We start from the raw sequence: 25,783 nt of genomic DNA, 5'->3' as shown, positions 1-25,783 counted from the left end.
CTCAAAAAAGGAAAGATTTGCACGTGGTTTTGGGGAAAGTGCAGGGGATTGGAACTAAACGAATAGCTCTTCCAAAGAGTGGGTATGTGTATGAAGAGCCAATTGCTTTCCTTGATGACGTACGATTCTCAAGTTCTGTATGAGCTGTTTGGGACATATTGGGATGTTACTGGGCAGTAATACACTTTTTTAAAAATAGAGAAATTCTGTGCTTTACTGTTATTTCTTTAACTTCATGTTGTCACATTCTAGAGGTTCGGATGGTCAACCGATCCTGCTTCAGTAACCAAGCCAACATGACAAATGAAGATAATTTACCCTATTGCATTAATCGTTATGCAAATTGGCTGGTCATCATGCTTCTGGTTGTCTTCCTGCTGGTCACTAACGTGCTGCTGTTGAATCTTCTAATTGCAATGTTCAGGTGATGTATGAGACATCCTGCACATGGGATTTTGTGAGGCTTCTCCGAGTCCGGGTTCTGTAAATTTGGTTGAAAGTTGGCAAAATTCTGAGGAAGTCTAAATCATCTGAATTTCTTGACAAAATTATGTCAAGAAATAGGGTAAACCCCATGTAAAATTGTCCCCCATAGGGTACTGACTTCCACTCTTTGCCACAGCTCATGTAGGGGTATCAGGAGAAAGCATGAATATAATATTGAGATAGAGTATCAGCCATAATCACATTGAATGGTGAAGTGGACTCAAAGGGCTGACTGGCCTACTCCTGTTCTTAGTTTCTATCAGTTTGCCAGAATAATAGTTAAGAATATCCAGTGCTAGTTGGAATGTTTGGATCATATCATTGACATTTCCTTCAGATATAGGGTTGTACCTGAAAATGTGTTGGCCTGGATTAACTCTGTTGACATTCTATTCTGCAATTTTGAATTACACTGTGCCCAATACCAAAGGGAAATGATGCAATTGGATTAACCAAAATGAGCTTGTGTGCCTCTGTCCAAATTTGTGACAGACCACATTACAATCAAAAGAGCTTGCAACGGCAGTGAGTGAGTGATGTTTTCCTGACATGTTTGCAAAATTTTAAAAAGTATTTTCCAATTACATCAGCTCCAAAATGCAAGTTGGCCAACATTTTTCTAACATGCTACTGATTATTAAGCTGCTTTGAGAAAAACAAAAACAGATTTGAAGCATATTTCTCAGCAAATAAACCTTCAACTCCTAAATGCCATATTGGCTTACATTTTCTAGGTAGCACTTTGTGCACTGTTTAAATGCCAGGTGTAACCCACTGATTTTAAATGGGTTTCCACTGTCATTGTAATAAAGCTACTGGGAGGAACAAAAGGGAGACTATGCCTCCTCATTCATCTCAACCTGTCTGCACTCTTTGACCACACAAACCTCCTTCAATTCCCTTCTCTCTTTCATCACCCTTGCTTGATTTTATTGATATCAACCTAATCTTAACACTTGCAATGGCTTCAATTCTCCTGCACCCATCCCTTGCTCCCCAGTAATTTTATTCTTGAATCCTCTGACTCATCTACTTGCTGTCCCTTGGTGACACCATATAAAAACCTGACACAATATAAAAACATAACACCAGGTTCCACATGAACATCGCAGCTATCCCACTTTTCTCTACTGCTGAACTCTCACACTACTTGTCTGTCATGTAGTATTGAGTACACAGTTTCTATTACTAAACAGGGAGTAGAACAAAACCATTGCTTTGGTCCCCTACACAAGCCATTGTTTCATCCTAATCCTTGTTAATTCTATGAAGCCCAGCCAGACTGTTTGGAACATTGGTGTTGTTTGACATAGAGATGGGCTTGTGATGCTGTGGTAATGTCCCTATCTCTGGACCAGGAGGCCAGGATTCAAATCCCACCTGTATAACATCTTTGAACACAGAACTGCTGGAGATCTGAAACAAAAACAAATTGCTGGTGAAACTCAATAGGTCTGTGGGAAGAAAGCAGAGTTAATGTTTTAAGTCCAGTGACTTTTCATCAGAACAACTCCAACCCTGCCTGAACTCATCTGCTTCTGAAACTCTCCTTCATATGTAACAGCTAGAAGGAACCAAGAGAAAGCATCACTTTTATTTTTATAAAACTTTCAGACGCAATTATTCCAGCAACTAAATAACATGAGCATTGGTGAGTCAGTTGGGAAAATGGGATTCCTTACATTGACAGAAGAAAAAATACACAATTTTGCAACCAAAATCAGAAAGTGGGAGTCAAGAATCTCTGCAGTGAATTGCAAGTGGTCTATTTGTATACTGTTCGTGCCTAACCTTACTTCATTGATATGTATTTTCCTATTCTCCCATGTGCTGGATAGAAATTAGATAGCAGCAATCCTAAGCGTGAAAGGAAATTTAACCCCAACTTTCCACGTGTCCCTGGGGCCCGCCATCTTGGCCAGTCACCAACATATCAGGGCACACTATAAGTCAGTGACTGTCCATACGGTCATCCATAGTGGTTTGAAATTTTAGACTTTCTGCATCCTTACAACACATCACTGACCCAGTTACAGCACAGTCCTGCACTTTAGAGCTGCACATTGGATCTCACTAGTACCTTTCATTGTAAGACAAAAGACATAGGAGTGGAAGTAAGGCCATTTGGCCCAGAGTCCACTCCACCATTCAAATATGGCTGATGGGCCTTTCAACGCCACTTACCCACACTCTCCCCGTATCCCTTCATTCCTTAAGAGATTAAGAATTTTTCAATCTCTGCCTTGAAGACAGTCAACGTCCCAGCTTCCATTGTGCTCCATGGCAATGAATTCTACAGGCCCACCACTCTCTGGCAGAAGAAATGTCTCCTCATTTCCATTTTAAAATGACTCCCTCTAATTCTAAAGCTGTGCCCATGGGCCCTAGTATCCCTGCCTGACGGAAACAAATTCCCAGTGTCCACACTTTCTAAGCCACGCATTATCTTGTAATGCTGCTGCCAGGACTTGCACAGGCACCTATCCAATTGATTTGACCAGAATCCATCTCAGGGCTTCTCACTTCCTCTCTTACCGCTCAATCACTTTGTGCCTAGTTGGATACTCACATAATTTCTGCTTTGTCTTGCTTTTTGGCCCCTCAATCAGAACCTAAAGGCTTAGGAGTACTTCAGTCTTTCCTTGCTTTTTGCTGCAGCTGAGGCCTTTGGCAGCATTACCTATTGTTTCAGGAAGTCACTGTCACACATGGATCTCCGAGGTCCACACGGACAAAAATAAAATTAGCTGGAACACTGGCCAGTGGCTTACCTGGCAAACTAACTGCATCTACTTCAACCAAATGGCCATATCTCATATTCTACAGGGAGTTGGCCTCAGTCAGGCTCATGCCTTGCTAATTAATCGTGCCTTTGTGTTCATCTTAAAGAACTTTGCTGTGGTTACTTTTAACCAACAGGTTGGGAAAACATTCATTTGGGCCTACAATGGTAAGGGAACAAAGGAAATTCAAACTATACCTCACTGTCTCAGGCTTATGAGCGTACAATTCAATCATAATTTATTTTCACCCTTTCTCTGGGACACATGCCTTTGGTACATTTAGATTTAAAATTTCCAATTCACTTGATGTCAGCTTCATATCATCTAACTTGTATTAAATGGAGTTAATCCAAAATTCTGCTCATATTATAACTCAGTTTGCTCATCATCCTGCATGATCTACACTGGCTATTATTCGGAGAATTCCTCAATTTTAAAATCATCATCTTTGTTTTCAAGTTTATCCTTGCCATCGTCTGTTCCAACCTCTAATCCACTCCAGCCCTGCACTTGTTAAATCTCTGAGCACCTCTAATTCTGGCATTTTGGTTAACCCGATCTAATCTCTTCACCTTTTTGGCAGTTGTGCCTTAAGCTGCCTGAGCCCTAATAACTGGAAATCCCTTTCTAGGTATTCCAGCATCTATCTCTCCTTGAAACATCTCCTTACCCAAGCTTTTGGACAACTGACCTAATTAGCTCTTCTACTTGCATGTCAAAGTTTTTAATCAGTCATGCTCATTTAAGAGGTTTAGAGGTGCTAAAGAAATTCAAGCCTTTATTGTATGTTTTGTTGCCCCATACAAGGCGCAAGATAGACCAAAGATTCGTAAGTAAGGAGTTCCTTGCTTGATCCATAGAAAGGCACCCAGTAGTACAGTGATTACCCAGTGAGGAGAGTGCACCAACAAGTGCATAAGTACAGCCACCTCTGAGTGGAGTCCAGTCGTAGCAAGTGATTAGATCCTAGAGATAAAATAACTGTTGTTGTTCCATACATAACACATCATTGGAGCAGTACTAATGTTCAACAATTCCCCTTCCTCCTGCCCAAGGGAATATCCAATATTTCCTTGGTATGGAGGCTGGAGGGTGCCAGATGTGTATCTGATAAAATTCTTGTGATAGTATTTGCTGTAGTGGGTGTGATCTTGTAGCAACCATGAGGATTTATCATTCAATCAAATTCACAGGAACTGTGCTGTGTGCAGTGTGTCTGTGGATGTTGAATGCAGCATTGTAGATCATTTTTAAATGCTTTTCTTTCCATGGCAGCTATACCTTCCAGCTTGTCCAGGGAAACACTGACATATTCTGGAAATTTCAGCGCTACAACCTAATTGTTGAGTATCACAGCAGGCCTGCTCTGGCTCCACCCTTCATCATCATCAGCCACTTAAACCTTTTCATTCGAAAGATTATTAAAGAACCACAGCACAAGCAGGAGCATTTTGGTAAGTGACCTTCCCATGGAAGTGTGGATTGCAAGTCGTAGAGAGAAAACCCATGCACAAGAGATCCATTGAATTTGCTCCAGTGTCACATTTTACCATGGGAATGTTATTGAGTCACAGCCTTTTGGTCCAACTCATCCATGCCAAACTGGTTTCCCAAACCAAACTGGTCCCATTTGCCTGTGTTTGGTCCATATCCCTCTAAATCTATCCTATTCATGTTCCTGTCCAAACATCTTTTAAATGTTGTAACCTCTATCCTTCTGGTAGTTTATTCTATATATGCCACATCCTCCATGTGGAAAAAAAAAAGCTCCCTTGGGTCCCTTTTTAAATCTTTCCCCTCTCACCTTAAACCTATGCCCTGTAGTTTTGAATGACCTCTATCCTGGGAAAAAGACCTTTGCTCTTCACCTTATCTATGCCTCTCACTCTTTTATAAACATCGATGAGGTTACCCCTCAACCTCCTACTTAATCTTGAAAATGTTATGATTCCTACAAAGGCCAATTTCATAAAACAACTAAGTTTACCATAAGACATAGGAGTGGAAGTAAGGCCATTCGGCCCATCAAGTCCACTCTGCCAAATGAATCAAACAGAACAAATTATTTGGAAAAATTTCACTTTTTTACATAACTTTAATAATTAAACTAGAATTAACATAAATACAAATTATTAGAATTTTAGACAACATACCTTTATTTCTCCTCCCACCCCACAAAATCCCCATTCCACCCCCCAAAATTTCCCATCCCCCCCCCCCAACCAAACCTCGCAAACAGCAACTGTCCTCACAATAAGGAGTGGAAGACGTGGAGTTAATAAAGATACTTTTTCTTCAATGTGTACCTGGATAGGTGGTTGGAGAAGACTGCTTAAGATTCTGAATAGTATTTTAGCTGATTGTAATGTTTGTGAAAATATACAAGGTAATTAATTCATTCAAGTATACACTAAGTAGCTAATTAAATCATTAAGGATGGCCAGGCAGGTGATGTGTCACAGCTGCAACATATGAGAGCCCCTGGATGCCACTGTGATCCAGGAAAAACACATCTGCAAGAAGTGTTCAAAGTTGGAGCTGTTTTGTTTGAGGTTATGAACTGGAGGTTGAACTACAATCACTGTAAAATATCAGGGAGAATGTGCTGTAACTTTTTGAAACAGGACACAATCATACCCCCTTAGAATATGGTGTTCTGATTTGGTCAGTATTCACAGGGGTAAGGGAAGTGTGATTTTTATGTGAGGTAGATAAAGAGACCAGAGCCTCATCCTTTGCAATTGTCAAACAGGTTTGAGGTTCTTTCAGTTTATTTGGATGAGAATGGGGTTGCAGGATGAATGAATCCACTGAATGTGGTACTGTTACACCAGAAGCCATGCAAGGGGGAGAGTAGATAGAAATATAACTGTATTAGGGGCAGTATAGTGAGGTAGATCGACACCATCCTCAGTAATGATCACCATGAATCCAGAAGGCTCCATTGCCTGTCCTAGTGCTGTTTCATTTTGTTCAGGGGGAGGGAAGAACTTGCAGTGAGTGGGGGAGGATCCTGTTATCATGGTCCATGTGGGTACTAATAACATTGTGCAGAACATTTTATTTTTGCGATGACAGTCAGTATGAGGAGCTAAGCACCATATAAAGCAGGACCTCAAAGGGTAATCATCTCTGGATTACTACCCGAGCCACATACAAATTTGCATGGGGTACATCAGCATGCATAGCTCAAAGACTGGTGTGAGAAGAGTGAGTTCTGATTCATGGGGGGCATTGGATCTCACCAGCACACTGACAATCATGTGAGATTTTACCTACATATAGACTGGAAATCAGAAAGGCAAAGAAAGCCTTAGATAGGGAGTTTATATAAATAAAAGCAAAGTGCTGGAGAAACTCAGCAGGTCTGGCAGCATCTGTGGAAAGAGAAACTAAATTTATGTTTTGAGTTTGATATAACTTCTTCAGAACTATATTTGAAACAATGTTCCAAAGTCATACAATACTTGAAACATTATCTTTTACTTCTCTTTCCTCAGATGCTACCAGACCCATTGAGTTTCTCCAGCCCTTTCTGTTTTAGCTCCAGATCTCCAGTACTGAAGCTTTTTATATTATTGAGTTTATAGAATGAATTCCAGATTTCTTGGGACAGTATGTTCTGAAACTAATCAAAGTGCAGGCTATACTAGAGCTGGTATTGTGCAATAAGAATAGGATTAATGATTAATAGTTAAGGTACTCCTAGGTAACAGTAACCATAATATGTTTGCATTTTTGCATTCAGTTTGTGACAGACATATCGGGGTGTCCAATGCATGAATCACAAAAGGCTAGAATAGAAGTATAGCAAGTAATTAGGATTGCAGTAGAATGTTGTTAGTTATTACAAGGGGAATTGAGTAGAAAAGTTGGATTATGCTTCAGTTATACTGGCTGTGGTGAGACCACATCTGAACTATTGTGTACAGTATTGGTCTCCTTATGTAAGAAAGGATGAAAATGCATTGAAAGCAATTCAGATAAGGTATAGCAGGCTAGAACAGATGGGTTGCTTTACAATGAAAGTTTGTTCAGACTAGCCTTTATCCACTGGAGTTCAGAGGAGAGGCGACTTTATTGAAATTCAAGGTCCCAAGGGATGTTGACAGGATGCCTTCTCTTGTAGGAGAATCTGGATGTGGGGTCACTGTTTAAAAGTAAGGGGTCACCCATTTTTTGGAAAAATAAAGGCCATTAGGTAATTTTTAAAAATTCCCTCTGAGAACTGAGAAGCTATGGAATCTTTTTCCTAAAAATAGGGTGGAAGTAATGTCTTCAAATGTTTTGAAGACTGAAGTGGATACATTCTTGGTAAGGAAGGGGGTGAAACTTGATCATGGACAAGAAATAGGAGTGAGATGTGGCAATTTAGCCCTCAAACTCTCCTATCTATTCTATATGTTCATGGGTGATCTGCCCCAGACCTCAACTCCTCTCTTGTGCCAGCTCCTAATAATCCTCAATGTTTCAAAAACCTACTTCCCTCCTCTTTAAATACTTGCGGTTATCCTGCCTCCACAACTCCCTCTCCAGTACAGAATTTCAGACACTTACTACCCTTTAGGAGAAAAAAAAAATCTCTTCTCAATTTTAAATGAGTATCCTCTTATTCTGTAACTATGTTCCCTAGTTTTAGATTCCCCCAGTAGTGGAGACATTTTAACATCTATCTTGACAAGCCCCTCGCCATCTTAAGTTTCAAGTAAGGTCTCACATTCATACTTCTAATGGATAAAGGTCTGCCTTATCAAGAAGATAATCCCTTCATTCCAGGAATCAGCCTATTGAATCTCTTTGAAACTGCCTTCAACACCTTTTTTTAAAATACAGGGACCAATGCTATGCACAGTACTCCAGAGGCCACCTCACCAACATATGTTACAATTGTAACAGAACTGTCCTAGTTTTAAACTCCACCTCTGGACAATGAATCCAAAATTCCATTTGCCTTCCTAATTACTTGCTGCCAAGATTAGAATGTGGTGCTGGAGAAGTACAGCAGGTCGGACAGCATCCGAGGAGCAGGAAAATCGATGTTTCAGACAAAAGCCCTTCATCAGGGATTTAGGTTTTTGCCCGAAACATCGATTTTCCTGCTCCTCGGATGATGCATGACCTGCTATGCTTTTCCAGCACTACTCTAATCTTGACTCAATCTCCAGCATCTGCAGTACCAACGTTCGCCTAACTACTTGTTGCGCCAACTTTGTGTTTCATGCACTAAGACACCCAGATTCTTTTTTTCTTGGATTATCTCTCCATTCAAGCAGTAGCCTGTCTTTTGATTCTTCCTACTGTAGTGAATTACCTCCCACACTCTTACATAAAATTTCATCTGGTAAATGTTGCTTACTGATTTAACCAATCTGTATCCCCTTGTAGATCCTTTCTCTTCTTCACAACATGCCCTTCCACATTTTTATTTTAATATTGTCAGCAAATTTGAATACATGACATTCTGACCCTCCCAAGTCATGATTATAGATGGAACATAATTAAGAAAATAACAACTAAGACTGATCCTTGTGCCACTCCACTAGTTACGTCCTTCGAACTAGAAAAAAGACCTATTAATTCCAACTCTGTCTGTTAACCACAATAAACGGTAAGCAGGAGTGGGGGGTCTATGGTAACAATTAAATCAGCTATAACCCTATTAAATGGTTGAGCTGACTCAAATGGCTTACTGCTACTCCTTGTTCATATTTGGTGGGGAGGGGGTGAACATAGCATAATTAATTGTCATAAGGCAAGATTCCGATTAGTTTTGTCAGGGCAGCTTTATGTTCCTTTTAAGATATAGTATAAAAAGCCTTTTTGAAAGGAAATGTGTGTCATAAATATGATCTGGCAGCATATTGTGCATGTGGAAAGATCTATGCTTGCACACTTTGTGAAACTCTTGTCAGTTTAAAAAAAACCATGGCAGCTCCCAAGTAAGCACAGTAGATCTGGGCAAACAGGATGGAATGTTATCACATGTGGGTTTACTGCACATACATGTTTTGCTCAGGTATACTGAGAACGGTCTTGGGGTGTCGGCAGCCGTTTACTTTTCCTCAATGCTCTGGAAATCAGTGATCCATGCTGAAGCCCAGTGCTGTGCTTGTCAGTGTCTGAGACACTTGAGATTGGCAAAAGCATCATGGCCGAATCCCTGTTCCATGCCCGCAGATGTTGCTATCAACAAATGCACGACTTGGGTAACCATTAGAAATTGGTGCTCCAATCCTTTTCTTTCCCCCTTTCTTAATTTAAAGTTGTCATAAATTCCTACTCACTGTGCTTTTGAAGTCAAAAAGACGGGGTTGAATTTGTAACCCTCAGCTCTGCATGGCTCAGTAGTGACTTAAACTGTAATTTCAGACACTACTCCCTAGTATCACAATGCTGTTTTTTTTTTGGAAGGTTACTGATTAGATTAGATTAGATTAGATCAGATTACAGTGTGGAAACAGGCCCTTCGGCCCAACAAGTCCACACCGACCCGCCAAAGTGAAACCCACCCATACCCCTACATTTACCCCTTACCTAACACTACGGGCAATTTAGTATGGCCAATTCACCTGACCCTGCACATCTTTGGACTGTGGGAGGAAACCGGAGCACCCGGAGGAAACCCACGCAGACACGGGGAGAACGTGCAAACTCCACACAGTCAGTCGCCTGAGGCGGGAATTGAACTCGGGTCTCTGGTGCTGTGAGGCAGCAGTGCTAACCACTGTGCCACCGTGCCGCCCACTGCATCCTTGAGTTTTTTTTTTCCAGAGATGTTCTAACAACCCAAAGTTCCATCATATCTGAAGTTTGAATGGTTCATTGGAGCCTTTTTGTTTACCCTAACAGATAGTGCTTCAGGCCAAAAGCTTTCAAGTCTTTTTTTGAAAATAAAACTGGTATAGTCAAGGGAGCACGGCCAGCTCTCTCGCTGTGCAATTCTATTCAGTTCGGGGGTTAATTGAGTCAGGGTCACAGTTGAAACTGGAAGCTTGTTTCTCTTTCCTTCTGACTTCATAAGCTATTTGTGTCTTTTTACTCTTTGTGCTAAGGGATGTTTTTATTGGGACTGTTGTAAGTATTTTCAGAACAGCATCATTAAGTCGGATTAAGATAGGATAAGTTAGCCGGTTTTCTATTTTCTGGTTTCATTCTGTAATTTTGTAAATAAATTCTGTTTGTTTAAAATTTGGTAGTTGAACCAGCTAATTCAGTCGGGAATATCCACTATACACTTAGCTAAAACAAATAGCAAAGTTATGGTCTGGGCTACCTTCTTAAAGGTGTTTTGAGGGGTTAGGCCTGTTCCATAACTCTAGTGCCTATTTAATTTAGGCATTATTTATAAAAATCATATATAATTTTTATATATGAGGCCATACTGGATTTGGTTCTGGGTAACGAACCAGGCCAGATGTTAGAATTGGAGGTAGGTGAGCACTTTGGGGACAGTGACCACAATTCGGTGACTTTTACTCTAGTGATGGAGAGGGATAAGTGTGCACTGCAGGGCAAGAGTTATAGCTGGGGGCAGGGAAATTATGATGCGGTGAAGCACGACTTTGGATGTGTGGCTTGGAAAAGTAGGCTTCAAGGGAAGGGCACAGTTGATATGTGGAGCTTGTTCAAGGAGCAACTATTGAGTGTTCTTGATAAGTATGTACGTGTCAGGCAGGGAGGAAAGGGTCGTGTGAGGGAGCCGTGGTTTAGTAAGGAATTGGAATCCCTTGTTAAATGGAAGAGAGCAGCCTATGTAAAGATGAGGCGTGAAAGTTCAATTGGGGTGATTGAGAGTTATAAGGTAGCCAGGAAGGATCTGAAGAGAGAGCTAAGAGCAGCAAGGAGGGGACATGAAAAATCCTTAGTTGGTAGGTTAAGGGAAAACCCAAAGGCTTTCTATAGGTATGTCAGGAATAAAAGAATGACTAGGGTAGGAATAGGTCCAGTCAAGGATAGTAGTGGGAAGTTGCGTGTGGAGGCTGAAGAGATTGGGGAGACACTAAATGAATACTTTTCATCAGTATTCACTCAGAAACAGGACATTGTTGCCGATGTGAATACTGTGTCACAATTAATTAGAATGGACGGCTTTGAGGTATGTAGGGAAGAGGTGTTGGAAATTCTGGAAAGGGTGAAAATAGATAAGTCCCCTGGGCCTGATGGCATTTATCCTAGGATTCTCTGGGAAGTAAGGGAGGAGATTGCAGAGCCATTGGCCTTGGGTTTTATGTCCTCATTGTCTACAGGAATAGTGCCAGAAGACTGGAGGATAACAAATGTGGTTCCCTTGTTCAAAAAGGGGAGTAGGGATAACCCTAGTAACTATAGGCCAGTGAGTCTCACTTCTGTTGTGGGCAAAGTCTTAGAGAGAATTGTAAGGAATAGGATTTATGAACATCTGGATAGGAATAATGTGATCAAGGATAGTCAGAATGGTTTTGTGAAGGGCAGTTCGTGCCTCACAAACCTTATTGAATACTTTGAGAAGGTGACTAAGGAGGTGGACGAGGGTAAAGGGATAGATGTGGTGTATATGCATTTTAGTAAGGCATTTGATAAGGTTCCCCATGGTAGGCTACTGCAAAAAATACGGAGGTATGGCATTGAGAGTGAGTTGGAAGTTTGGATTAGGAATTGGCTGGCTGGAAGAAGACAGATGGGTAGTAGTTGATGGTAAAGGTTCATCTTGGAGTGCCGTCACTAGCGGTGTTCCACAAGGATCTGTTTTGGGACCATTGCTGTTTCATTTTTATAAATGACCTGGAGGAGGGGCTAGAAGGTTGGGTGAGCAAGTTTGCGGATGATACGCAAGTCAGTGGAGTTGTTGACAGTGAGGATGTGTCAGGTTACAGCGGGATATAGATAAGCTGCAGAGCTGGGCAGAAAGGTGGCAAATGGAGTTCAATGTAGGTAAGTGTGAGGTGATTCACTTTGGTAAGAGTAACAAGATGGGGTACTGGGCTAATGGGCGGATACTTGGTAGTGTGGATGAGCATAGGGATCTTGGTGTCCATGTACACAGATCTCTGGAAGTTGCCACCCAAGTAAATAGTGTGGTGAAGAAGGCATATGGCGTACTGGTTTTTATTGGTAGAGGAATTGAGTTCCGGAGTCCTGAGGTCATGTTGCAGTTGTATAAGACTCTGGTGCGGTCACATCTGGAGTATTGTGTGCAGTTTTGGTCGCCATACTATAGGAAGGATGTGGAGGCACTGGAACAGGTGCAGAGGAGGTTTACCAGGATGTTGCCTGGTATGGTAGGAAGATCGTATGAGGAAAGGCTGAGGCATTTGGGGCTGTTTTCATTGGAGAAAAGAAGGTTTAGGGGTGACTTGATAGAGGTGTACAAGATGATTAGGGGTTTAGATAGGGTTGACCATGAGAACCTTTTTCCACATATGGAGTCAGCTATTACGAGGGGGCATAGCTTTAAATTAAGGGGTGGTAGGTATAGGACAGAAAATAGGGGTAGATTCTTTACTCAGCGAGTCGTGAGTTCATGGAATGCCCTGCCAGTAGCAGTGGTGGACTCTCCCTCTTTATGGGCATTTAAACGGGCATTGGATAGGCATATGGAAGATAGTGGGCTAGTGTAGGTTAGGTGGGCTTGGATCGGCGCAACATCGAGGGCCAAAGGGCCTGTACTGCACTGTATTTTTCTATGTTCTATAATTTCATTTAAAGATATGATAGCAAATGAAGAAAGACTTTCATTCATTTCGTACTTTTCACTGGATGTCTCAAAGTGCTTTACATTCAATGATATTTCTGAAATAGATGTTGAGGTATCATGGATGCTTGGAGCCTTTTCAAAGTAAGGAGAGAAGCTAAATTAAAGCTCTAAAACTATATTAGAGAAGCACTGGTATAGATTGCCCAACACAAAGGGATGCCATGCCTTTATCAATCATTTCAGGCATGGGTTTGTTTATTTTATGTTGGTATGATGATGCAAACCAGATCAACAATTGCATATTTATCACACTGGGACTTGCATTTATTTCAAGTGCCCAGCCTGAAGCACAAGGTTTCTGCTCCCAATAATGATCTAGTAACCTTACTCCAAGCACATGAAGATCTGACCAGGATGAATTTGGAATATTTAGCATGGTCACAGTCTGCCAAACACACAATACAATTTCATGCTTGAAGATTATTCACTTGAGTGTGGCATCTCATATCAGATATTCCAAAAGTTCTGTTGGTGACCAGATAGTGGAGCAGAGAAATAGAACTGAAAATCGATGAGAAAAAAATGAGTTTGATTTTATTTTTAGCAGAGAAATGACTGTAGAACTCACCATCACAAGGATTTGTTTCTTGTTTGCATTTCATTTAGAAAAGCACTTACCAGAGACTTTGGACCAGAAGCTCAGAATCTGGGAGTCTGTGCAAAAAGAAAATTATTTAGCCAGTTTGGAAAAGGGAAAGAAAGAAAGCAGCACTGAAAGATTGAAGAAGACATCAACCAAGTAAGTGGAGTTAGAATGAGAAATGGTCCTGACAGTATAAACAGTGTTAATTGTGGCCAATATCTTGGCTTGGTAGGTCAATACTTTGGAATTCCTCACCTAACACCACCATGGGATCATCTGCAATTCATAGGATGGGCACTGCATATAGCATTATCAGAGTTGTCCTCACCTTTTGAACAAACTTAAAACTAAATCCAAAAATGAAAGTGCTGGATGAACCTCTCTGAAGGAACATGGTTAAAAAATAAATTCCAGCATTATTAATGGGAAGTTCTTGCGTCCATAACACCCAATATGATTCCTACACCTTCTCAACTTGAATAATTTAAATGAAAACTGTTTATTTTCATATTTAATATTCTTTAAGTCTCGTTTCTTTCAGTGGTTTCTTTGGCAGGATTACTAGTGAGGAAAATATAAGATTTGCAAGGAAAATGAGGAAGGCCGCTCACCTCAGCTTGGCTATTCTGTCTTGTCCTCATGTGAGATCATTCAGCAGGCTCTTAATTTACTCAGGTTTGTGTAAAACTTAGTAAGGGCACCAGGGAAAATGCCAGTGCTCTTCATAATAGCAGCATGTAATTGTTCATAAGCACCGAGAATAGTTGGGAGCCTCATTTTAATGTCTCATTTGATAGATGGCACTTCCTCAGTACTGCATGGGATTGAACTGTGCTTTTTGTCCATCCTCCCAATATTGCTCTTATTTCTAAGTATCCATATAATGTCATTCCTGCTTAGTTTTGTCATCAACCAATTTTTCCAAATTCTCTTCCCCAGACCTTAAAAGGAGCACTCCCCACATTTTACAACTTTGCTAATTGCTTTATTTTTATTCTTCTCAATTTATTCCTTAAACTTCTTTCAAAAATTTTAGGTCCAAATCTGAGAATTGGATTCACTGAAAAGCCAAGTCTCCCAGTGCTTCCCCATAACTGTTATTCAGATGTTGATGAACTGTCAGCATCAACCTGGTACAGTTCAATATTATATTGCCTAAATAAAAGGTTGCCTGTTGTTTGTTTGATAGCGTCATTCATCTTGCTCCTCTGGAATTTTCTGTTGCGTATTCTTACAGGCCTGGATTCTGTAGTCGGCAACAAAGACAATGGTAATGATGCATCATGCTCACATGTACCATGTAGTGGACCTTTGTGTGGCAACTTCTATCGTAATTAAAGAACCATTACATTGTTGTTTACAGGAATACTGAGACCTGAGAGAGTAGGGCAAGAGAATGCCTCTTCCACCAAATCAAAAAGAACTTACTGAAATGTGTAGAGGTAGAAATTAAACTTCAGTGGTAATGCAGAAAAGATAGTAGGCTGTTCTTTAAACTTCATTCCACTGGCAGCAATGAAGGTGAATTTAAGATGCTGCACATAAACTTTGGCTGTTCCTACATCATCTGTTTTGCATCAGTGGACAAGGTGAAATTTCTACCTAATCAAATCTAATCCAGCAAACATCAGTATGTAAAATATGTACAGAGAAGTAAAGACAAATGGAATTGAGAGAGACTCAACAAAGAAACAAAGTAAAACAAGTTACTCCAATATCAAAAATTGTTTTTAAATTAATTCATGGGATGTGGACATCACTGGTAGGTGAGGTAGATAGGCCAGCATTGATTTCCCATCATGACTTGCCCTCATGATGATGAACAGCCTTCCCATTGCAGCCCCTGTGGTATAGGTACACTCTGTGCTCCCTTAGGAAGGTAGTTCCAAGATTTTGACTTAATCACAGTGAAAGAATGGTAATACATTTCCAAATAAGTAGAATGTCACTTGGAGGGGAATGTACAATTGGCAGTGTTCCCATGCACCTCCTTCTTTTGAGAGTTTTATAATTATGAAGACTTAAACCATGAAGAAGTCACTTCCACTTAAAATGGTCAAAGCCTGATTTTTTTTTCCTGACATGTTTAATGGATAACCAGTGGGTACTGGAACTTCATATCCCTTAATGCTGACTCTGACAGAGAGCTCCAGGCTTATGGACAGCAGCCACCTTAGCAACATTTCCTAACGTCTGCATTCAAGGTTCACAAATGGAAACAAACTTTTAGGAGCTAGGTGACCAAGGATGGCACCTTCATATTTGTTCATGGGATCTATTAAAACAATTCTGCATTAGGGCACAGGAGACTGGAGATAGCATAATAGATCCTTACAGTATAGAAACAGGCCATTCAGCCCAGAGTCTATACAAACCATCCAAAGAGTGACCCACCCTATCAATTAAACATGTGTTTCCAATGGCCGAAGCAACTAAATGGCATATCTTTGGATTGTGGGAGGAAACCAGGTTACCTGGAGAAAACAAATGCAGACATGAGGAGAATGTGCAAACTACACACAGTCAGTCACCCCAAGGATGTAAGTACACCTAAGTGCCTGGAGCTGTGAGGCAGTAGCGCAAACCAATGAGCTGCCGTGCACATACACCCTGTTCCGTAACTGCACTGCAAGTGTTCCGTATGTCTGCTGCTTTCTGGTTTCTGTTCCTTGATTAAAATGGACTTGGAACACCAATGATTTCATTTTGATACCCAGATTTATTTTTAAATGAAACTTGAATAAGGAAGATGCATTCCCAAATTCAGTTGATGTTGTCTTTACATTTATCCTCAACTCAAATGAATCACAGCACAGGTCAAATTCAGCAGTATAATGACACTGTCAAAAGGCCTGTGTTCAAGTCTCACCTGCTCCAAGGTGTGTCTTAACATGTCTGAACTGGATGATTAAAAATATCTTCAATAACACTAGCAATTCCTTTTTAGGGTAGATTCATTATTGAAATCAATCAGTGGTCTTCAAGAACAAGAGAAACGTCTCGTAACACTTGAAACAAGGGTAGGTCAAACATTGTTCTGAACTTGTGGCATGTCATTCCAATGCTTTATGACTTCAAACACTAATATTTCCTTTGTAAACTCACCCGCAAAGGTAATGATCAAACTGGCAAGGAATGGGAGTTATGGTTGAATTTCTGACTTGATGTACAGCAAAAAATGTTGAAGAACACTGGTCCACATTACTGTCTTCAAGGAAACACATTTAGCTAATAGTTCCTGTGACAGACAGGCAAAATATTAACTTCTGAATTCCTTTATTTTGCTTTAAAAAATACAATGATCAGTCACTTAGCTAACTGAACATATGAAACAACTCGAGCACATAAGCATGTTTTGACAGTGAGGAAATAATTTTGTGGAACGATTATCTAGAAAAGTGTAAGTACTAAATTAATAGGAGGTCTGACATTACAGTTCACTGGATCTGTACTATACTAGATTGTCACAAAAGATAATATATTCAAACCCTTTGGATTGGTGCTAGTCTTAAAATAACACAACACTCGGCTGCAGGAACATACCAGCTCCAACTTGGATAACCCTACATTAACAATAAAAATGTGACATCAATTAAGTTGACAAGAGATGTCCGCTGCTTGCTGCATTCTGTTCCTTGATTAAACTTGACTTGAAACGCCAATGATTTCATTTTGATAGCCACATTTATTTTTAACGAAACGCAAATTAGGAAAATATATTCCCAACTTCAGTTGATGTTGTCTTTACAGATGAAATACTGCAGTGATGTTCTATCCTGGATGATTGAATCCTTTACTCAGCACAATATGCATTGCAGCAGACCACCTCCAACATATACAGGTATTCTTATTTTACATCAACTAAGCTTGCTGGTACGGTAAGATGGTGGTTATGTTACTGGATAATTAAGTGAAGGGCCTGGACTAAATCTGAAGACTCATGTTCAAATTCCAAAACAGCAGCTGTGAAATTTAAACTGTTTATTAAATAAACACGGAATAAAATGCCAATATCTAATAATCACTGAATTGCTGAAACCACTTGGATAACCACAATTCAAATAGGAAATGTTTAAATAGGAGAGAAGACAGAATGACCAACGACTGCAAACTTGCTGCTTAATAATCCAACATTTTTGGTCTTATCTTCATTTCTCCTCCATGTTAGTTGCCATTAGGAAACTCAGTTTACTTTTTGTTTTTGTAAACACCATTTCCACTTCAACTTTGGTTCTCTCTTCTGTGTTTTCATCTGTGAGCTGCTCAGTGACCCCCAATATTGCTTGCAGCTGGAGAAGCTTTTAATGTCCACTTCAATAGGATACAAAAAAAAAGCTCTAATCTAATAGTCAGCCAACTGTAGTCTCTACTGTCTCTTGGCTGTAGTCTCCTTGCTCTCTTGGTGCTACCATTGTTAGCACCTCCCTTAAACATGCCTATCTGCATATCCTCACAGCAATTTCCAACATTCTATGTGGGAATGCAAAACCTACTTGCACTCTTTGTTCAATGTCTGAACCACCAATCTGTGTAGCTGTAACCTCAACTAAGTCTGGATTTTGCTTTCAGAACCTAAATTTGGTGACAATGAACTTCCTGATTTAATAGATTTAAGGAAGCTTGTAATATTGAAGCAAGTAAACAAGTTAAATAAGGTTCAAATCAAAGGCAACTCGTGTTCTTTGATTAGTGCCACTACATCTTTGATTGTCCAGTACAGCTTCAGATATTGATTTGATTCAGTGCTGACAAAATCAATTAAACGCAGATTGCATCACAACTGTTGCATTTTGTAGTAGTTGGCTGTATTGACGAGAGGAGGTTGATATCATAACTAGAACATATTTTGAATGCAGATTATAGTTGTATAAGATAGGGAGCTGTTGCAGTCCAGTTTCCAACAAGATTCTGGGTGTGCTGAAGCAGTTTGCATACCATGTTGCCATGACCTTCATGTTCATCTTTGGCTGTAGCTTCATAAGTTGCCTTGTTGTTCTGTTGACTCAAAATAATTTAAAAATCCTGTGTCCTCTCCTCCACAAATACCCTTCTACCTGAATCATTATCTGGCTCAGCCTCTTAACGATCAAGCTCTTGTACATACCCTCATCACTGGATTCACTGTACTGATATCCTTTCAACCACCCTCCATTGTGTGGAAGTTTCTGCCACGGACCAAATAACACTTAAACATCATCCTATATTATAATGACTAAACTTTAGAAGTACCTCATTTAGGTCATCCAGAAATGTACTGTACAATTGGGCCTGTATTCCAGCCTTTTTCAGCTTCCTTCTCATCAGTTGTTATTTAAAATGCACGACTTTCAATTCTTTATTGCTTTGCTATCATCCTGTCCTATTCCCAAATCTTGTCTTTTTCCATAATCCACTCCCCCGACAAATTTTTTTTTTTGTACCTGTAAAGCAAGTCTACGTTTTGGACACCACACATAGAAACTCGAAGGAGTAGGCCATTGGCCCTTTGAGCCCGGTCTGCCATTCAATATGATCATGTTAGATTATAAGACCATAAGAAATAGGAACAGGAGGCAGCTGTTCAGCCCTTCAAGCCAGCTCTGCCATCCAAGAGGATCATGGCTGATCCCACATTCCTCATATCCACTTTCCTACATTTTCTCCGTAACCTTGATTCTCCTACTGATCAAGAATCTATTTAATTCTGATTCTTGATCTCAATATCATACTCCCATTTTCTCTTACTCCTTGATGCCTTTAATATCGCATTATCAGCTTCTTTGCTCGGTGACTCAGCCTCCACCTCCTTTATATGGTAGTGAACTCTACAAGTTGATCACCCTCTTAGTGATGTCATTTTTCCTCATCTCAGTTATATATCATTTCAGCATTTAGGCCATCTATATGCTGAGACTATTATATATGCTTTATCCCCAGTTACTATGATAGCACTGAGATTGTAATGTGGGATATGAACCACATCCAGGCCATAGATAAGGATGTTTCCCAGATCTGTTCCCTTAAGGGCATTAATTCACTAATTGTTGTTTTAAAAAGAGAAACTGGCAGCTTTCATGGGTATTTCGAGCTCACTTGATAGCAGCTTGTGGAATTCTTTTTCACAGTTTGCAATGAGTTCCAGCTAACAATGACCACTTTTGTTAAAAGTTAATTCCACACAAGTCGCTGCTGACATAATTCACATAACTGCAATTCCCTGCAAATCAGAAATTAAGACTGCCTGAAATCCAAAGAGGAGAAGCTGGAACAGAATTGTTAGTTTCCAAACTTTACTTACCATCAGTATTGCTACACATTGACCAAGTTCACCTGGCATGTAACTGCCTCCTCAGTGCACAGGATTCAGGGAGGCATGTCCGAAATCTGCTAAATACAACAATATTCAGATTATGGACTAATGGTTCTGCTAAGGGAGCTGTAAACAAGGCATTTTCATGTTTGCATGAGCCCTATTTATAGAGCTCATGCAAACAGAAATCATGCAGTATTTTTCCCAGCTGGAGCCAGTCTCCATAAATCACATGGGTTCTGATAAAGCATTTGCCACCAATCTTTACCAAAGCTATGCAGTAACACATTGTCACTACATAATTATGTTGCCTGCACAGGAAAACCTGAAAGCAAAACATAGGAGTTGCTAGTCAAAAAGAGGGCAAGGGCCTCACCTTTTTTTCCTTGGATCAGATGTGCAGAGACATGAGAAATCACAGCTCCACAAACCTGGCCTTTTGGCTTTTGTGAAAAATGGGGCCATACCCATCTCCAACTTTCAGTCTCTAGGGTGAAAGGGCAGGATGGATTGGGAGATGGATCTGGTAACCTGGGAAGATGCTGCCAATTCCTGAGGTTGACTGTGTAGAAAGCCTGTCTCAGGGTTCCAGCACTAACATCAAACTTAAAAAAAATTAAACCATGGACCTTCTCACCCACTCCCCATGCCTCTCCACTCAATCATCATGCCATCTTATGCATATTTACCCATTCCCCCATGGCCTTAATCAACTCCAGTGTCCCTTATAATCCTGATACTAATTTATAATCCCTACCATTTGATCTTCCTTTTCCAAGTCAGTTCATCTGGTATCCATCATGGACAAATCTCAGGAGGTATACTGTGTTGATATAGTATTACTATCTTGTTTTATCCATGAATTTGTTTTTCTAAAATCAATACATTGAAATTCTTTCAACTAATCACTCCTGATCAGAAACAATTATTGTTTATTCCTTATGTAAGTAATTTTGAATTCATAAGCAGTTGGAGCTGTCCATCAAAATGCTCACTTGTTAGGTACCCCATTGTGAAAATTAAAGTTTGGGAAATCAGTAATGCAGCTAAAATTCTATAATGGCTTTATAAATAGGCACCCCGACATATTTTAAACACAAAACTGCAGATGCGGGAAATCTGAAACACAAACAGAAATTGCTGGAGCAACTCAGCTGGTCTGATAGCATCTGCACAGAGAGCAGAATCAACATTCCATGTCCAGTGACCTTTCATTTCTGAGGGATCGCTGGATTCTGAACGTTAACTCTGCTTTCTTTGCACAGATGCTGCCAGCATAAGACTGTCTAGGAATCTCCTCTCAGCAGAGATTGAAATAGGAATATTATATACTTTTTGACAAACGTCATAACATTGTTTGTGAATTTACTTTGAAGTCAATTTTAAAATGCTTGAATTTCCTTAAAATTGATTCTTAACCAAGTCCCCTTCCAAACTATTACAGCTGAACAAATAGGGGTCCAGCTGTGTAGAATTAGATATGACACTAAACTGCTCATTCTTTTTAAACACTATTTGTTGGCTCAATATAATGTATTTTAAATGGTGATGGAGTTTACTTTGCCTGGTTGACATGAAATCCAGTAAGATAAATCTACTGCACTATTCAAAGTTGCTTTATTTTACCCACAGCAAGTACTATGTTGACAAATCAGTCATGAGTATCAGGTATTAATAGCCATTTAAAACTAGTTCTTCCTTCCTGCCTTTAGCAAGTTGTATTATGTATCAGTGACTGAAGGGGAGAGATAACTTTTTCCATATAAAGTACGTCAATATATTTTCCAACCACTCTAGATTCTCCAACTCCAGTCTGCAAAAAGCAGCCACTCCATGCACCATCAGATGACTGTCCAGCAGCCAGGACTCCAACAGCCATGCAATACATCGATGACGAACTCCAAAATGATGGACCACATTATATTCCAGTACAGAACAATAATTGAGAATCATTTCATCAAACATGCATCTTTCTATCCTCTGTGCCAACATCAGATGGAAGTTTGATAGCCATGTTCAAGAACTTGTATTTTAATTCTAGTAGAAAATGTTTGTAGCAATTTGTTTAAACAGGAGTGGGAAAAGTGTGATATACAGTCTTAGTAAATTAGACACCAAAAAAACTTTCACTGATTCAGTGAGATTTAAAGGTTGTATTTCTTTTAAAACACATTTAATTTCTATTTATGTAAGTCTTCAATAATGTAAATACAAAGCTAACCTTAAAATAAATTTTATCTACAGCTACTGTTTGAAGTGCTTTTGGCAACATTTTAATACATCACTGTTGAGTATATGCTTAAGATTAGATTAGATTAGATTACTTTACAGTGTGGAAACAGGCCCTTCGGCCCAACAAGTCCACACCAACCCGCCGAAGCACAACCCACCCATACCCCTACATTTTACTCCTTACCTAACACTATGGGCAATTTAGCATGGCCAATTCACCTGACCTGCACATCTTTGGACTGTGGGAGGAAACCGGAGCACCCGGAGGAAACCCACGCAGACACGGGGAGAACGTGCAAACTCCACACAGTCAGTCGCCTGAGGTGGGAATTGAACCCGGGTCTCAGGCGCTGAGAGGCAGCAGTGCTAACCACTGTGCCACCGTGCCGCCCACAATTAATTGCCGTAAGTCTCAACTCAGTACAGCAAGCTTGCTCCATGATGGGATTTTAACACTCCACTGTAATACTGAAATTTTACAGTGGAGTGTTTAACTTCACTTCGTCAGAGATCCCAGGTGGTTCTTCTGGTATCTCCTAACATGCTTTCTTCTCAAGGGTTATTTGTGGAATTTTCTTGTGCATGATTATACACATCATATTTATCTACACAAATAAAGTGCTGCACCTCATTTATTTTGTGAAGTCCACCGAAAAGTCCATTGCTGGTCTTTAGAAAATGAATAAAGATCATGCTATCTGGAGCAGCAGTAATGGTCAAAATCTACATCATCCTGTCAAAAAATAATGTTTAATCTTGGCAAGTAAATCTGAACTTTGTATTTTTACAACATGCTTTGATACCATAGCATGTATTAAGTGTTGTTTTAATGATTCACATATATTAACTAAAGATCAAAATTACAATACAAACCTTAACTCAGTCACAGTTTGTGCAATGATAAACATTAAAATATATTTGTGTAGTTCATATAATCAAGTCAGTTTCGCTGGAACAAGGCAAGGCCATTATCTTTAATGTAACTTCATCCAATCCTACGTCTTTACTATGCAAATATCAATTAATGGATTATGCATTGATTTTCTGTTGCAGTTAATGGATTTAAGTTTGAGGGGGGAAAGTACAATGGTATTCTTCCATTATCTGTATCAAACTCACCAGATTTACAGCCAATAAATCAAATATATGTTTGATACTGCTGAGAAAAGAAATCTCAAACTGATGGCAAAACAATGTGATTGTTTTTTAAGCTGTTCTCAACTAGCTACCATAAAGACATCTTATACATTATGTATAACAGCAAATTCCACTCATGTTATTGGTGGGGGGAAATAAAGCAATTTTTTCAAGCTGAATTTGAAGAAATATAGGTCATGAAATAACAATGAAGTTCTAACCTAACTTTAAAGATTGTTTTCCTTATATTGTTCCAAGGAGATTCTGAGTACATAATAGTTCTGTTGCAAGGTACCAATGTACTTCTGTGAGCTTAACCCCACTGCTGAAATGTCTATCTGGTATGTCAACCCACCATCCCCCTTTGTAACTCAATATCCAAACTGTTTGTTTACCATTTTTATTTCTGAATACCCATCTTTTGGTCACTGTCCTCATTTTCAATTAGATAATGTTTGGGAACAGAAAAGCAGATACATTAAGTTTTATCTAAAAGTTCCAGACTACATGGGGAGCTTCTGTGAAAAAATTTCAATCCTAGGAAAAATTATAGAGATCTGGGCTTGTGAAATATTCCATAAAGCAACAAAAATATTGTTTAATAATGAACGGGCACAAGATAAATTCAGCCTAGTACTTCTGCCTTCTTTCATGATCCAATGGACATTTTTGTATATTTGGCAAAATGCCATTGGTAATTACCTTTCAATGTATCGTATGATGTACTGCATAGTCACTTATGTCTTTAATTCACATAAAAGTCATAAGGCCAGATTTTTCAAGGAGTGGCAATCACATTCAGGTTGCCATGTCACTCCTACTTTATTTACATTAACAAAGAGCTGCATGTTTCTGACAGTCGATTCTGATTAGGGCTCCTTCAGAAATGCAGAGTGCACTTTAAATCTGACAGAGCGGTTGGAGTGCAGGATAGAAGAGGGAAGGCAAGCTACACACCTAATAATCATGGAATTACTTGCTGTATTCTATAATGTAAATGTCCAGCATCTAAGTCACTTTGACAGCTCCAGTGAAAGGGTAAGTATAGGGAAAGGAGCGGTGATATGGAGTATGTTGGATCTTGCTGGGAGTGGGGGAGAGAGGGGCTGTCAGATCTCAGTGGACAGTGGCAGATGATTGGGGAGGAAGAGGAAATGTTGGATGCCCAGGGGTTGGGAGAGGTATAGTATGCTGTAGTATATTGGGATCCTGCTTAATAGTTACCCTGGAGTTACATTACATTTTAATTACATTCCCTGGCTAATTATTTACTTAACTATAGTGGAACTCTCCCAATTTTCTGATTTAAATGTTAAATAGTTTGAGAGTTCCAGGTATTGGGAAAATTTCCATTGGAATTTTTTTTTTAAAGTTCAGGTAACCTTTATTGTGACCCAACTTTGTTACAGCTTCAGATGCCCCTACAAAAAGTCATAGAAAAAGTAGCTGCTTTTAAAACAGCTCAAGGTTAAAGCGCGCACACTACCCCACACACACACCCACCTCACATTCTTTACTACTGGTGACCGAGTTGCCCCTTTGTAATTGGATCCACATCCCCAGTGAAAATAGTTTCACAGTTAGAATCTAACTCCAGATTTCTAACCAAATTCCAATTCCGCCATCTGCCGTGTTGGGATTCAAACCCAGGAATCCCCAGAACTAGGTGGATAGTCCAGTTCATAATGGCACTCAGCCGTTGCTCCTTCAATTCCTTGCGATGGCACATGAACTCGCTGGTGGCAGGCGCGGGTGAAGCCCTTCCTGCATTGAGAGCAGAATTATGACCTCTCCCCGGTGCGGACCCACCGATGGGTCAGCAGGTTGAAGGAGTTGCTGAAGGCCTTCCCGCAGTCGGCACAGGGCAATGGCCTCCCCCCGTGTGGACCCGCCGGTGTCTCAGCAGGGTGGAGGAATTGCTGAAGACCTTCTCGCATATGACACAGCTGAAGGGCCACTCCTTGGTGTCAGCAGGTTGGAGGAATTGCTGAAGGCCTTCCCACACTCGGGGCAGCTGAAGGGCCTATCCCCCATGTGGACCCGCTGGTGGGCGGCACGGTAGCACAGTGGTTAGCACTGCTGCCTCACAGCGCCTGAGACCCGGGTTCAATTCCCGCCTCAGGCGACTGACTGTGTGGAGTTTGCACGTTCTCCCCGTGTCTGCGTGGGTTTCCTCCGGGTGCTCCGGTTTCCTCCCACAGTCCAAAAGATGTGCAGGGTCAGGTGAATTGGCCATGCTAAATTGCCCGTAGTGTTAGGTAAGGGGTAAATGTATGGGTGGGTTTCGCTTCGGCGGGTCGGTGTGGACTTGTTGGGCCGAAGGGCCTGTTTCCACACTGTAATGTAATCTAATCTAATCTAATCTAATCTTCAATCTGCCAGGCAGTTCCCATGGCATTTATGACACTGAGTTCCAGTGTCCCAATATGCAACTCTCATCTATGCTACAAAAATCAGGGCCATAAGTCTTATGCTTTTGAGGAAATTAAGTTCAGATTAATCAGGTTATCAATTCAGAAGTCTCCGTGCTGAGAGAAAAT

At 40.3% G+C, this 25,783-nt stretch overlaps 1 protein-coding gene across 2 annotated transcripts in view; it reads left to right on the top strand.

Moving 5' to 3' along the window:
- trpm5 (transient receptor potential cation channel, subfamily M, member 5) overlaps window positions 1–22,388 on the top strand; it is a 130,308-nt gene extending 107,920 nt beyond the window's left edge. Inside the window, exons 21-26 of one of the 2 annotated variants that reach the window (XM_087996732.1) lie at window positions 253–424; window positions 4,545–4,723; window positions 13,609–13,741; window positions 16,533–16,605; window positions 17,336–17,426; window positions 21,672–22,388. In XM_087996732.1, the coding sequence (XP_087852858.1) occupies window positions 253–424; window positions 4,545–4,723; window positions 13,609–13,741; window positions 16,533–16,605; window positions 17,336–17,426; window positions 21,672–21,820 (797 nt within the window). In that variant the 3' untranslated portion in view covers window positions 21,821–22,388. The remainder of the gene's footprint in view (window positions 1–252; window positions 425–4,544; window positions 4,724–13,608; window positions 13,742–16,532; window positions 16,606–17,335; window positions 17,427–21,671) is intronic. The other variant, XM_087996733.1, reaches the window with a different exon arrangement.
- Window positions 22,389–25,783: the final 3,395 nt, after the last annotated feature.

Source organism: Chiloscyllium plagiosum, unplaced genomic scaffold (assembly GCF_037043375.1).
Source record: "Chiloscyllium plagiosum isolate Xiang-an unplaced genomic scaffold, Cpla_swu_hap1 HiC_scaffold_18, whole genome shotgun sequence".
Classification (NCBI taxonomy): Eukaryota; Metazoa; Chordata; class Chondrichthyes; order Orectolobiformes; family Hemiscylliidae; genus Chiloscyllium; species Chiloscyllium plagiosum.
The sequence above is the reverse complement of the archived record's forward strand: the minus strand, read 5'-3'. Positions and strand labels throughout refer to the sequence as shown.